The following is a 14479-nucleotide window of genomic DNA, read 5'->3' as shown; positions in this document are numbered from 1 at the left end:
TAGACAATTCCTGAGGAATCTAAAAGACTGGGTCAAATCCTAGAGTCATCTACTTTCTGGATTGAACCGTATCCACCCAGGAACCCAAATGAGTCAGACTTTTAGTGACCTCATCTGCCTGGCATCCCTAGAATCGATTTAACGTCCAAAGCCCATTAGCCCAAGAAGAGCCAGAAACCAGCCCAGGCCTTCCTCCCATCGGCGTACAAACTAACAAAGGCTACAAAGAATGTCTTGGGTTTATCCACCAAATTCTCACAAAAGTTGACCAGGAAACAACAACAACCACAACAAAGACTCTAGAAGGCCTTCTACATACATATTCACTCCTGGATGGTTGGATCCTATAGTTGCATCTGGCCCCTGTGGAGTTGACTGTCTATGCTGAGTTCATGAAAAAACAGGTAGAGTAATGACAAATCTCTCTATGACCTCTCCTTTTCTTTAAAAGTTATAATGCTGTTTCCTTTGTTATTTAACCTGAGAATGTTAGAAACATTTCCTGAATTTTCTGACTTATGACATTTTAAATAACTTTTTAATAGTGTTTGCTTGTGTGGACACATGTGGGGTGTTCAGGGTCTCGGCCTAAGCCCCCTTTCTTCCTTGTCTTTGTTTGGGTCCGCTCTAAAGCCAGCTCCAGGACAAAGACTGGGTACAGGCAGTTTATTTGGGAGTTGATCTCAAGAAGCATAAATTGGGAATGAGGGGGACACAGAAAAGGGAGAAAAGCCAGTGGCTGCTATGTCTATGGCAGATTCTTACCAGGGCCAACTGGGGCTCAATTCTGGTGGAGACACTCTGAAGAACCCTGCCTTGGAGAGGCAGAGAAATGGGGAATTTTTCTGCTGGGTTGAGGGATGTCCCTGGGGACATTAAATCCTGCACTTCCCAGCTGGTCTATACACAGGCTAAGAAGCTGACCTCATTCTATTTGGCCAGATGAGATGAAAGTTTCCTATAAGTAATTGTGTTCTTATCCTATAGCCTAAAACTGATGAATACAGTATCATCAGATGAACTAGAACAGCCTCGTTAAGTGGCCCTGCCTCTAGTTAATCACAGAAACTTCATACATTTGCCACCTTGTAAGGGGAAAACTGCCCCTAAAGACCGAGTCCTGAAGGTGATGCTTTTGTCAAACTGCATTGTCCAAGAAAAATAACAATGAAAACCACCAAACATTCCAAAAGGAGACAGAGAAAAGTGACCTCCCTCATGACAACATAAGCTGTCAAACTGACCACAGCACATCGAAATCAAATGTTGTTTCTCAGTAACTGGAAAAAAAAGTGATGTGGTAAAAATAAGTTTAGAGTCTATGTTTTATTTCCCAACTACGCATCAGAATTCACACTTCCCTCCATCTAAAGTCTATAGGTCACTATTCGGTTCTGAAATCTAACCTCTCAGAGACATTTTCATGGTTAATTCCAGCACAAAGAAGAAAACAGGGATCCCCCAACCAGGCATACAATATGAATCTTACAAGACAAAAACTAACTGAGCACAAAGAGAAAGAAACATCTTCAGCCTGACATAATTTATGCTGCTTTTCCTGTTTCTAGTAGCTTTTCTAGAGTATTCTCTGCATTTTCGTATACAGTATTTTCTAGAGGAGCAGAAGTAATCAGTCTGTTTAATAATGAGCGTCTATTGAAATTTACTTTATTAAATAAAATTTATTTAGAAACCACTGGTCCAAGAGGTTTAAAAATGAAGCAGTTAACTCATTCAAACCTCACGGCAATCCTACGAGATAAGGATGATTATTAGCTCCCTTTATAAATGAGGAAACTGTAGCACAGAGCAGTCAAGTGTATTGCTCAGGGTCACACAGCGAGTAAGCAGTGCACCAGGATGCAAACCAAGGTGAGCCAGCTCCAGAATCCACCATCAATCAACCCCCCTTCAGAAGAGCCTCCCCAGTGGGTCAGAGGCTGGGTGAACACAATCTGCATGCAGAAGGAGGCCATGGCTAATGTCTGTCAGCAGCCAGCAAGCTGCTAAATTGTTCCTATGCTGGTATATGTTCTTTAATCCAACTGTCTTAGTTAGGGATTTTTCAGTACATCAAAAGGGTGCTTTTAAAAGGTAAGTTTTTTGGGGCGCCTGGGTGGCTCAGTCAGTAAAGCGTCCGACTTTGGCTCGGGTCGTGATCTCACAGTTTGCGAGTTCGAGCCCCGGGTCGGGCTCTGTGCTGACAGCTTGGAGCCTGGAGCCTGCTTCAGATTCTCTGTCTCCCTCTCTCTCTGCCCCTCCCATGCTCATGCTCTGTCTCTGTCTCTCAAAAATAAATAAATGTTAAAAAATTAAAAAAAAAAAAAAAGGTAAGTTTTTTGGGCGCCTGGGTGGCTCAGTCGGTTAAGCACCTGGCTTTGGCTCAGGTCATGATCTCACCGTTTGTGAGTTCAAGTCCCACGTCAGGCTCTGTGCTGACAGTTCTGAGCCTGGAGCCTGCTTCAGATTCTGTCTCCCTCTTTCTCTGTCCCTCCCCTGCTTACTCTCTCACTCTCTCCCTCTCTCTCTCTCAAAAATAAATAAACATTAAAAAAATAAAATAAAAGGTAAGTTTTTAAAAATAGCTTTAGGGTAGAAAGAGTAAATCCAGCAGGCATTGGTAATGATAGGTACACATCGTTTTGATGGGTTAAAATTCCCGGTTAACTACAAAAATCTTCAGTTAAATAACTGGCCTAATTAAGGTAAATTCTGGTCATTACAGGTAAAATCTCTACTGAATTCATGGCCGAGGTGAGTTATTAGAGGGATAAGACTAATTCATAGTTGAAATTGCGCTTACAGAGTCTTTCAAACAAAGGTCTTCCTGAATTACCTAAGATGAAAATTGTCGGTGAAAATACTCTTAGGAGAGGCCTAATTTAACACAACATATGGTCTAAAGAGGTGGAGAGCCCTTCTATCACCAAACTGTCACCAACTAAAATGAAGATAACACACTCCTTCCAAGAAATCTCAGTGTGTCATTCACGGTCCAGTCTGTGGGATGCATTGCCTTTTGACTGCTTTCAAGCAATGCTTTTTTTGGGATAAATGTTTTCCTTCTTTTTAACTGAAGTATAGTTAACATACAGTGTTACATCAGTTTCATGTGTACAATATAGTGATTCAACAATTCTGTACATTACTCACTACTCATCATGGTAAGTATACTCTTAATCCCCTTCACCCGTTTCATCCATCCTCCCAACCACCTTCCCTCTTGTAACCATCTGTTTGTTCTCTATAGTTAAGAATTTGGTTTTGTCTTTTTCTTTATTTGTTTTGTTTCTTAAATTCCACATATGAGTGATATCATACGGTATTTGTCTTTCTCTGACTGACTTATTTCACTTAACATTACACTCTCTACCTAGATCCATCCATAATGTTGCAAATGCCAAGATTTCATTCATTTTTATGGCTAAACAATATTTCATTGTGTATATATACCACATCTTTATCTAATCATCTATCAATGTACACTTATCGATTGCTTCCATAATTTGGCTACTGTAAATAACGCTTCGATAAACATAGGGGTGCATGTATGTTTTCAAATTAGTGTTTTCATTCTGTGGATAAATACCCAATAGTGGCATTACTGGATCATACGGTAATTCTATTTTTAATTTTGGGGAGTATCTCCATACTGTTTTCCACAGTGGCTGCACCAGTTTGCATTCCTACCAGCAGTGTGCAAGGGTTCCTGCAGCCTCACCCACCAACGAAAGCCTCTCAAGGAAAGCACCCTGCAGGTCGATGGGTCTACAGCCCCAGCAGAAGTGCTGAGAGCAGGCATCTGGTCAAGGCAGTATTTCCTAGATGAACTGTATTCTCTGTACAACTATGGCCAGCAGAAAGATTAGTTTAACATTAGTATTATTAGTACTATCATTAGTATCAGTGTTAGTGTTGTGTATATTTCCTATTATGAATCAGTTACCAGTCTTTTCTTGGCCTGACTTTCAATAGCTCTTCCCCATTTCTTTCTCCTCATTGTTTCAGAACTCCTCAAAGTAGGAAGGAGGCAAACCATAAGAGACTCTTAAATACTGAGAATAAACTGAGGGTTGATGGGGGAGAGGGGGGAGGTGGGTGATGGGCACTGAGGAGGGCACCTTTTGGGATGAGCACTGGGTGTTGTATGGAAACCAATTTGACAATAAATTTCATTTAAAAAAAAGATTTCTGTACAAGTTTCGTTTCCTTTCACATTCTCTCTCAATCTTCCTACCGTTAGGTTTTCAATCCTATCATCAAAGCCACCAATGACCTCCAGATTAGCAAATCCAATGGCAAATTATCAGTCATCACCTGTCCTATGTTACTTGACGTAGTATTTGACACGGTCTATTTTTTTTCCTTGATACTCTCTTTTCATGAACTCTTTCTTGTTGTTTCACAGTTTCACTGAAGTGTAATTCACATACCATTCAATTCACCCATCTAAAATATAAAGTCCAAATGTTTCTGGTATGTCCACAGGGTTGTCCAATCAATCATATTCAATTTCCATCTGTCTCCCCCAAAACAAACCATACCTCCTTGGAGTCATCTCTCAATTCCCTCCAAAACCCCCAGCCATAGGCAGCCACTAAGCTACTTGCTTATCTGTGTTATTTCATATACATAAAATCATATGATGCATGGTCTTTTGTGACTGGCTTCTGTCAAGCAGAATGTTTTCAAGGTTCATCCGTGTTGTAGCATCCATCAGAAATTCATTCCTTTTTATTGTTGAATAATATTCCATTGTATGGATATGAATATTTGGTTTATTTATCCATCAACTGATTGACATTTGAATTGTTCCCACTTTTTGGCTATTACAAATAATGCTATAATAAACATTTAGAAACAAGTTTCTCTGTGTATATATGTTTTCATTTTCCTTGGGTATATAACTAGGAGTGGAATTGCTGGGTCAGATGGTAACTCTGTGTTTAACTTTTTGAGGAATTACCAAACTGTTTCCCAAAGCATCTGTGCCATTTTATTTTGCCACTAACAATGTATCAGAGTTCCAATTTCTCCAGAGCCTCATCAGTACTTGCTATTATCTATCTTTTGGATTATAGCCACCTGCTGAGTGTGAAGTGGTATCTCATTATGGTTTTAACTTACATTTCCCTGATGGCTTATGATGCTGAGCGTCTTTTCATCTGTTTATTGACCATTCGTGTATCTTCTTTGGAAAACTGTCTGTTCAGATCCTTTGCCTATTTTTTCAAAACTAGGCTCTCTGTCTTTGTATTATAGAGCTGTAAGACTCCCTCATTTTTGATATACTTTCTTCACCTGGCTTTAGGACACCACACTCTCTTGGTTGTCCTCCCATCTGTCATTCCGTACCAGTCTTCTGTATTGCTTACTTCTCTTTCCCAGGACTTCTTAATCTTGGAGCACCCCAGGGCTCAACCCTAGATCCTCTCCTCTTCTCACTCTCATGCTCACAGGTTAACACCATCTATATGCCATCAATTTCCAAATGTCTATTTCAGCACCAGGCATCCTTGGACAGTGCAGTGGGGAAGCATTCTCTGCCCCGAAGGTCAGTCTCAACCCCTATTAAGTGTTACTGGATCAGGAGAAGTTCATTCTGGCTCCATAGGCAGCAGTAATAGGAACCAAGCAGGAACCCAGGCACCAGATGAACAAAGCAGACTCGAATAGTATGCACCAGTTCTGAAAACCAAATTGTCATTGAAACCACAGCCTGTAAAAACAGGCCAGGACCTACATATCAAACCTAAACAGGGTGACCATCTGCTAAGGCAAAAGATTTAAATAGATTCAGAGTCTCCTTTTTAAAAAGATTTTATTTATTTATTTTGAGAGAGACGGAGAGAACATGAGCAGGGGAGGGAGGGAGAAAGAGAGAGAAAGAGAGAATGAATCTGAAGCAGGCTCCATGCTCAGTGCAGAGTCTGGCACGGGGTTTAATATTACGACCATGAGATTATGACCTGAGCCAAAACCAAGAGTCAGACATTTAAGTAACTGAAACAGCCAAGTGCCCCAGATTCAGAGTCTCCTAATATAATATCTAAAATGTCCAGAATACAACTGAAAATCATACCAAAACCATCATACCAAAAACCAGGGGAAAATAACTATTTGAATGAGAAAAAACAATCAACAGACCCCAAGAAGAGATGAGAAAACAGATGACAGAATTACCCAACAAAAACTTCAAAGTAGCGATCATAAAAATGCTTCAGTGAGAGAGTACAAATATTCTTGAAGTAAATGAAAATACAGTAAAACCTTGGATTGCAAGTAACTTGTTCTGCAAGTGTTCCACAAGAAGAACAACATTTATAATACATTTAACTTGATAAACAAGCAATGTCTTGCAATACAAGTATTACATGATGTCACATGTCACATGATCACAAATAAGCCAATGGTTCTTGAAATTCTCTTTGATGTACACGTACTTGTGATTATGGATTACAAGCATGTTTCCAGAATGAATTATGCTCACAAACCAAGGTTTTACTAAAATCTCAGCCAAGGAATAGAAGAATAAAAAAAAACAAATGGAAATTATATAACTGAAAAAATACAATAACTAAAACTAAAAACACACTAAATGGGCTAGATAGGAGAACAAATATGAAAGAGAATGGAATCAGGGAATTTGAAGGGAGAGCAATACAATGACCTAATCTGAAAAACAAGAGAGAAAACCAACTGAAAAAATAAATGAAAAGAGCTTCAGGGACCTATGGAACAATAATAAAATATCTGACATTAATATCATCAGAATCCCAAAAAGAGAGAAGTTGAACTCATAGAAACAGAGAGTAGAATGGTAGTTACCAGGGGCTGGGGGATGGGAGAAGTCAGGAGATGTTGTTCAAAGGGTACCAGTCTTAGTTCCCAGAACTAAGGAGTCTAATGTACAACATGGTATCTATAGTTAATAATATGGTATTGTATATCCGAAATTTATTAAAAGGGCAGATCTTAAGTGTTCTCAACACATGCACACACAAAAAGATAAGTATGTGAGGTGATGAATGTGTTAATCAACTTCATCATGGTAATCATTTCACAAAGTATATGGTTATTAAATCATCACATTTTACACTTTAAAACACACACAATTTTACTGGAATACCTGGGTGGTTCAGTCGGTTAACCATCTAACTCTTTATCTCAGCTCAGGTCATGATCTCACAGTCGTGAGAGCCTGCTTGGGACTTCCTCTCTCTGCCCCTCCTGTACTTGTGCTCTCTCTCTCTCTCTCTCTCTCTCAAAATAAACAAATAAATATTTTTAAAAAACACATAAAATTTTATTTGTCAATGATACCTCAATAAAGCTGGAAAAGGAAGGAAGGAATAAAGGTTTTTTGAAAATAGCCCAAAGATGATGAAAGGTATAAATATACAGATTCAATAAGCTAAGAGATCCTGAATATAATAAAATCTAGTGAAATCCATAACAAATGTCTCTTCCAGCCCAGCCAGCTTCCCAGATTCATATCTTCCCAGATTCATATTCACACTAAGGTGTGCTTAGTCCACACCTCCACTTGCACATCCAAAGAGTATTTCAGTGTCCACATGTCCACAAAACTGTCCCTGAGTCTCCAACATCTCTGCAAACAGCAGTTCCAGTTGCTCAGACCAAAAGTCTTAGGAATCATCCCTGAATCCTCTCTTCTGTCTCCACATTCAATTCATTAGGAAAGCATGGAAGCTCTAGTATCAAAATGTATCTGGGACACAATCACCCACTTTCACTGCCACTACTGGCATCTTTCTTGTGGATTACGAGGACACTCTCCTAACTGGTCTCTACTCTTGCTCCCTGATAATCCTCAACAGAACAGCCACAGAAATCCTTTTTAAATATAAATCAGATGAGATCATTCCTCTGCTTGAAACTCTGTAATGGCTCTCGTTTCACATGAAGAGTCCAAGTCCTTATTGTGGCCTAGGGGCCCTACTTGATCTGGCCCTGTCTGTTCTCTTTCTGGCCTTTTCTCTCACCACTTCCCCCTCCCTGACTCTGCTCCAGCCACCCTGGCCTCCATGCTGTCCTGATACTTTCCAGACAAGCTCCCACCTTAGGGACTCTGCAGGGCTGTTCCCTTTGTCTGGGTGACTGATAGCTGCATGATGAATACCTTCACCTGCTTCCAGTCTTTGTTCAACAAACCCTCTCCTGAACATCCTACTTAAAACTGCAAACCACCCTTGTCCCTGGCCCTCATGATCTTACCCCAATCTACTTTTTCACTTTTTCCATAGCTCTCATCAGCTTCTAACATATTGTACTTACTAATGTATATTTTTGTTGGCTGTCTCCCACAACTAAATGTCAGTGTGTTATATGAGGAAATGAATCTCCATCTCTTTGGTTCTTTTATGTAACACAAATACCTAGAGCAGGGCCTGACATAAATATTTGTTGAAGGAACAGAATGAAATAGACAGAAGGCACCCTCTAGTCGGAAAGGGGAAAGAAGAAGGTGCATCCGTTTTTCTATTGCTGCTTAACAAATGAACACAAATTTAGTGGCTTAAGCCAAAGCCACTTACTATCTTTCAGTTCTGTATTTCAGGAGTCCGGGCATGGCAGCTGCATTCAAAGCATTCACCAGATGCCTGGAAAGACCCACTCCCAAGTTTGCACATGTTGTTGGCAGAATCCAGTTTCTTACAGTTGTAGGATTGAGGTTCCCGCTTTTTTCCTAGCAGTTGGATGGGGCTGCTCCCAGCTTCTGGAACATTCTTAGATCCTTGCCACGTGGCCCTCTCCACAGGTAGTTTATAACATAGCAGTTTTCCCATTCAAGGTCAGCAGGAAATTTTCTCATGCTTCAAATCTCTTCATTCGGGTAGGTCCCAGTCCCTTTTAAGAGCTCCCCTCATTAGGAGAAATCCTCAAAGATCATCTCCCTTTTGATCAACTGACTTGGGACCTTAAACATATGTGCAAAATCCCTTCATTTTTGCCATATAATGCCACTTTACCACAGGAGTGACTTCCATTATAGTGCTGCCACACTCAAAAGAGAGGGGATTACACTGGCCATGTGTGCCAAGAGGAAGGCATCCTCAGGGCCATCTTACCATACCACTGGAGGAGAAGACTGAAACCAGGTTTTCTTGTGGACCAGCTGGCCAAACAAAGCCAAAAACTATGGTAGTCGATGTCCACAGAATCAAGATTTCTGGGAAATGCTATAAAAATATCTTGGGGTGCCTGGGTGGCTTGGTCGGTTAAGCGTCCGACTTCGGCTCAGGTCATGATCTCACGGTCCATGAGTTCGAGCCCCGCGTCGGGCTCTGTGCTGACCACTCGGAGCCTGGAGCCTGTTTCAGATTCTGTGTCTTCCTCTCTCTCTGCCCCATCCCCACTCATGCTCTGTCTCTCTCTGTCTCAAAAATAAATAAACGTTAAAAAAAAAATTTTTTTTTTTTTTTAAATCTTAGCCACACCCGTGTTCATAGCAGCATTACTCACAATAGCCAAAAGGTGGAAGCAACTCAAGTGTCCACGGACAGATGAATGTATAAACAAATGTGGTGCACACATACAACAGAATATTATTCAACCCTAAAAAAAGAAGGAAACTGGCACCTGCTACAGTACAGAGGAACCTTGGAGACATTATGCCATGTGAAATAAGCTGGTCACAAAGGACGAATACTGTAGGATTCCACTGACATAAGATACCCAGAGTCACTAAATTCACACAGAGAGAAGGTAGAATGGTAGTTGCCAGGCGCTAGGGAAAAAGGAGAATGGGGAGCTGTTGTTTATGGGTACAGAGTGCCGGTTTTGCAAGATGAAAAAGAATTCTGGTGACTGGTTGCACAGCAATGTGAATTTAACACAACTGAACTGTACACTTAAAAAAATGTCTAAGATGGGGTGCCTGGGTGGCTCGGTTGGTTAAACATCAGAGTTCAGTTCAGGTCATGATCTCGCAGTTCATGAGTTCGAGCCCCACGTTGGGCTCTGTGCTGACAGCTCAGAGCCTGGAGCCTGCTTCGGATTCTGTGTCTCCCTCTCTCTCTTCCCCTCCCCTGCTCGTGCTCTGTCTCTGTCTCTGTCTCTCTCTCTCAGAAAATGAACATTAAAAAAATGACTAAGATGGTGCATTTTATATTGTGAGAACTGTACCATAATCAAAAGTAATAACAGTCTCTCTCTGCCCCTCCCCTGCTTGTGCTCTGTCTCTGTCTGTCTCTCTCTCTCAAAAATAAATAAACATTAAAAAAAGTAATAATAATAAATATATTTGCCAATAAAACTATTTTTTACTGTTTTTAACTCTTTTGATAGACAGGTATGGGAGTCTGCACTGTGACAGACTGGATGTTAAGGGATGCAAATATTCACATAACAGTCTTCACAATGATTAATGACTTAAAACTGATGCTTATTTTTTAAATACAACTACTATTATATCAGAAATAACCACAGAAACAATGATCCAAACTAACTTTCCCCATTCCAGCTGGAAGCGTAGCTTACCTGCCCTAGATCCAAGGTGACATTGACTTTGTTGTACTGTGTGCCTGAGGAGAGAGGAGGGCTTTGCCACCAGCGCTCAGACCCATCAATTGCATTGGTGACTGGATGTGCTTTCCTGGGGTCCTCAGAATTGCAATAGTCACAGAACTGGCCCTGGGGGGAAAAAAGGAAAGCTCTTTTTTTGATTTTCAAGTAATTTTTTCTTACCAATTTAGTAAAGAGGCAACTAAAACAAAGACCACTTCACACGGCTCAGAGATGTCAGCTGTTGAGATTCGTCATCATGTATTCTGCAGACAGTAGTGAGGCTTTTTCGTCTTCATTTAATCTTAAAGCATATCACCCATTTATACCTCTGTTTATCATGATTCTAGGATATATATTATACTTATCTTCCCATCTTTTACAGCTATGTTTTTCTTGTACCAGACGACACTTTAAGACGAATCTGTTGTACCTGAGATGCAAAGATTATCTGCATGTCTCTTTATGTCCTACTCTGCAATCTCCATGTCAGGCACGAGGATACAAAGAGAACCCCCGTTTGCAGTCTCAGTGGAGGCGATAAGTACACAAACAACTGTAAGGCAAGGATACAGCAAGAGTATAATAGAATTCTGGGTCAAAGGTGATACATATTCCATGGGCTCGGAAAACAAGGTGGAAGAGGCAGAATTAAGTTGCCGGTGAGGGTAGACGTGACTTTGGTGAGTATCAGTGAACGGCAAACAGGGAAGGTGCTCCAGGTAGAGGAACCAGCACCAGCAAAGGCACAGAGGCCAGCAGGTCCAGTTTAACAACAGCGTGAGTAATCAAAGACAAGACCTGAAAGATAAATGGGAAGATAAAAGCTGGTCTGTGGATACCAAAGTGAGAAGCTGATAGTTAACTCCATAGATAAATGAGAATCCATTCTTACCTGGAGTGATATCTATTTGGTATTATCATCTTTACTGAATTCTGATTCTGCTGATATCAACTCATCTTTTTTTTTTTTTTTTTTTTTCATTTTTTTTTCATCTCATCTTCTTACCGAATTACTCTTTTGGTGGAGGCAAACTCTTGATTCTGTTTTGTTTTGTTTTGTTTTGTTTGTGATGCAGAATTTTACAGACATTACCACCTGAAAAGCTGAATATATGGCCCTTTCTTATATACTGAATACATTTTAACTGGGTCCAAGGATCATGCTTATCCAGTGGTGAGCTTCACACACTAAACTGCTTTGCTCCCCAGTGAAATTACCTGAGAGCATAACTACCATACAGGAGGGGGATAAAGAAGTAAATTTACACCCACAGCCTTTCCAGAATGTTCTGCGACAAAATGGCAGCTCTGCCCCCTGACAAGCATCTTTAAAGTTCATTCTTTTTTAATTTTTGTATATGTTTTTGTTTGGTTTTTGAGAAAGAGAGACAGGGCGCAAGCAGGGGAGGGGCAGAGAGAGAAGGAGACACAGAATCCAAAGCAGGCTCCAGGCTCTGAGCTGTCAGCACAGAGCCCGATGCGGGTTCGAAATCGTGAACCACAAGATCATGACCTGAGCCAAAGTCAGACGCTTAACCAACTGAGCCACCCAGGAGCCCCTAAAGTTCATTCTTAAGTGTTCAAAGATAAATTTGATCCTGGTGTGGAACAAAATGTGCTACCAAATGTTTTCATCTAGTGGGTAACTGAGGATTCTCCCATATGTGGTGATATATTTATATACAACTTTATCTTTTGATATTATGTGAAGACACTTGTGGAACTCAGAAGCAGCACCCTGGGATATGCAGCCCCATCAGTTCGTGTGATCAGAGACCATGTGCATCTTCCTTGTCACCACACTTCAGCCAGCACATTGCCCTGCACATCACAGAAGCCCAATACGGGAAAGATCCCTTCAGAGATTTTTTTTAAGTTTATTTCTTTATTTTAAGAGAGAGAGAATCCCATGCAGGCTCCGCACCATCAGCATAGAACCCGACACGAGACTTGAACTCAAAATCTGCGAGATCATGACCTGAGCCGAAATCAAGAATCAAGGCGCTTAACGGACTGAGCCGCCCAGGCGCTCCACCATCAGCAATTCTTAAAAATAAATGGGGGTTAGGAGCGCCTGGGTGGCTCAGTCTGTTAAGCGGCCAACTTCAGCTCAGGTCATGATCTCGCAGTTTCTGAGCTCGAGCCCCGCGTCGGGCTCTGTGCTGACAGCTCAGAGCCTGGTACCCATTTCAGATTCTGTGTCTCCCTCTCTCTCTGCCCCTCCCCTGTTCATGCTCTGTCTCTCTCTGTCTCAAAAATAAATAAACATTAAAAAAAATTAAAAAAATGAATAAATGGGGGTTCTTTCTACAAAATGTTGCTATTATAATAAAAAGTGTAATTAAAAACTATTTAAGCTAAGACATCTAAACATCTGTCAATATTTTTCCTTTCGATGGTCTTTATTTTTCCCATTCTTTCCCAGAGAGAATTTTACCAATTTAGTTATTTATAAGGGAATTAAATTATGACTCCTCAAAGTTTACAAGATTTATATAGTTAGAAGCAAATCTCTTCCAAGGATGTGGATGCCTATGACCTCTATTTATCTCCATCTCCATAACGTAGATGTAAGGAATGGAGATTATTCTTTTTGTTTTTTCGGTGAATCTCAATTTTCAAATAATTATGTTAACAATTAAAGTGAACATTTACAGAGCACCTTTAATGCACCAGGCATCATGCAGTTCCTATTTGCACCCTAAGATTATAACTTCTATTTTACAGTTGAGGAAACACAGTGAATTACGTTAAGTAATTTCCACAAGAATCACACAACTGGTAAAATGGTAGAAGCAAAGCTTAAGCCTAGGGCCCCAGAAATATGTGGTCCACCACCCTGTACCTCTCTTCCCCATCGAGGGGCTACAACTCTGGTTTATTAGACATTGTGGATAGTCTGTAACATACATTCCCTCCTGTAACTGGTCTTAAAGATAGCCTTCACAATAACCTAAGAGTTCCTGTTCCAAGGCCTCTCTCATTCAGAATCATATTGTTTCTGCTGATACCCTACTCCTTCTGCTACCCCAAATCAAACTGTGACCTGTTATATTACGGATAGGAACACTGGCTCCAGAGCTTTAGCACTACTAATTGTCTGATCAAGGGCTAATTAGTAAAATATGAATTTTGAGTGTGTGAACAACAAATAATTTGAATGTACGTATTCAAAAAATTATAATTTCGTGAGCAAGAGAGCACTGCAGTTATCCAAGTTAGTGTCAACACTGATATTTGGCAAGCTAACTAATGTAACAGATACATAAGTTAAAGATGGATTTCTGGGGCGCCTGAGTGGCTCAGTCATTTGAGCATCCAAGTCTTGATTTTGGCTCAGGTCATGACCCCAGGGTCATGGGATCAAGCCCCATGTTGGGCTCCACACTCAGGTGCTTAAGATTCTCTCTCTCCCTCTGTCCTCCTCCCCCACTTGTGCTCTCTCTCTCTCTAAAATAAAATATAATTAAAAATTAAAAATTATAAAAAAGATGAATTTCTAGTAGTGAACTTTGCCTAGGTGACAAAAATAAGCTAAACCCTTCTGTTCATCTCTACATGTCTACATGTGTCATTAGTAAAACCTCTGGCGTTCTTCAGCTGCTGTTAAGGTGCTTGGTCCTTTTGAGAAAGCTAAGGCCATGTGGGGTCGGGGGGCTCTCACTTCATCCAATGACTAGCTCCGCACCCAGCGCTCGCCCGCACCATGGCTTCTGTCTTGGAGCTTGCCTGTGTCTGCCAGGCCTTCACCCTGCACAACAATGGAGTGACAGTCCCGGAGGAGATCAGTGTCCTCACTAAAGTAGTGGGCGTGAATGTTGAACTTGTCTGGCCAGGCTTGTTTGCAAAGGCCTTGGCCAATGTCAATGTTGGGAGCCTCCTCTGCAACGTAGAGGCTGGTGGACCTGCTGGGGGTGCTGCGGGCTGGTAGCTGGGCAGGGTCAGCGGT

At 41.0% G+C, this 14479-nt stretch overlaps 1 protein-coding gene across 2 annotated transcripts in view; it reads right to left on the bottom strand.

Annotated features, from left to right (window-relative positions):
* The window catches only part of LAMA3 (laminin subunit alpha 3), a 272108-nt gene that overhangs the window by 225596 nt on the left and 32033 nt on the right, over window positions 1-14479 (bottom strand). For both annotated transcript variants that reach the window (XM_078435375.2, XM_078435376.2), the window contains exon 2: window positions 10504-10656. In XM_078435375.2, coding sequence (XP_078291501.2) covers window positions 10504-10656 — 153 coding nt within the window. The remainder of the gene's footprint in view (window positions 1-10503; window positions 10657-14479) is intronic.

This window comes from Panthera onca, chromosome D3, assembly GCF_046562875.1.
Source record: "Panthera onca isolate mPanOnc1 chromosome D3, mPanOnc1 haplotype 2, whole genome shotgun sequence".
Taxonomy (NCBI): Eukaryota; Metazoa; Chordata; class Mammalia; order Carnivora; family Felidae; genus Panthera; species Panthera onca.
Note: the sequence above shows the minus strand (reverse complement) of the source record. Positions and strands in the feature narration are given on the sequence as shown.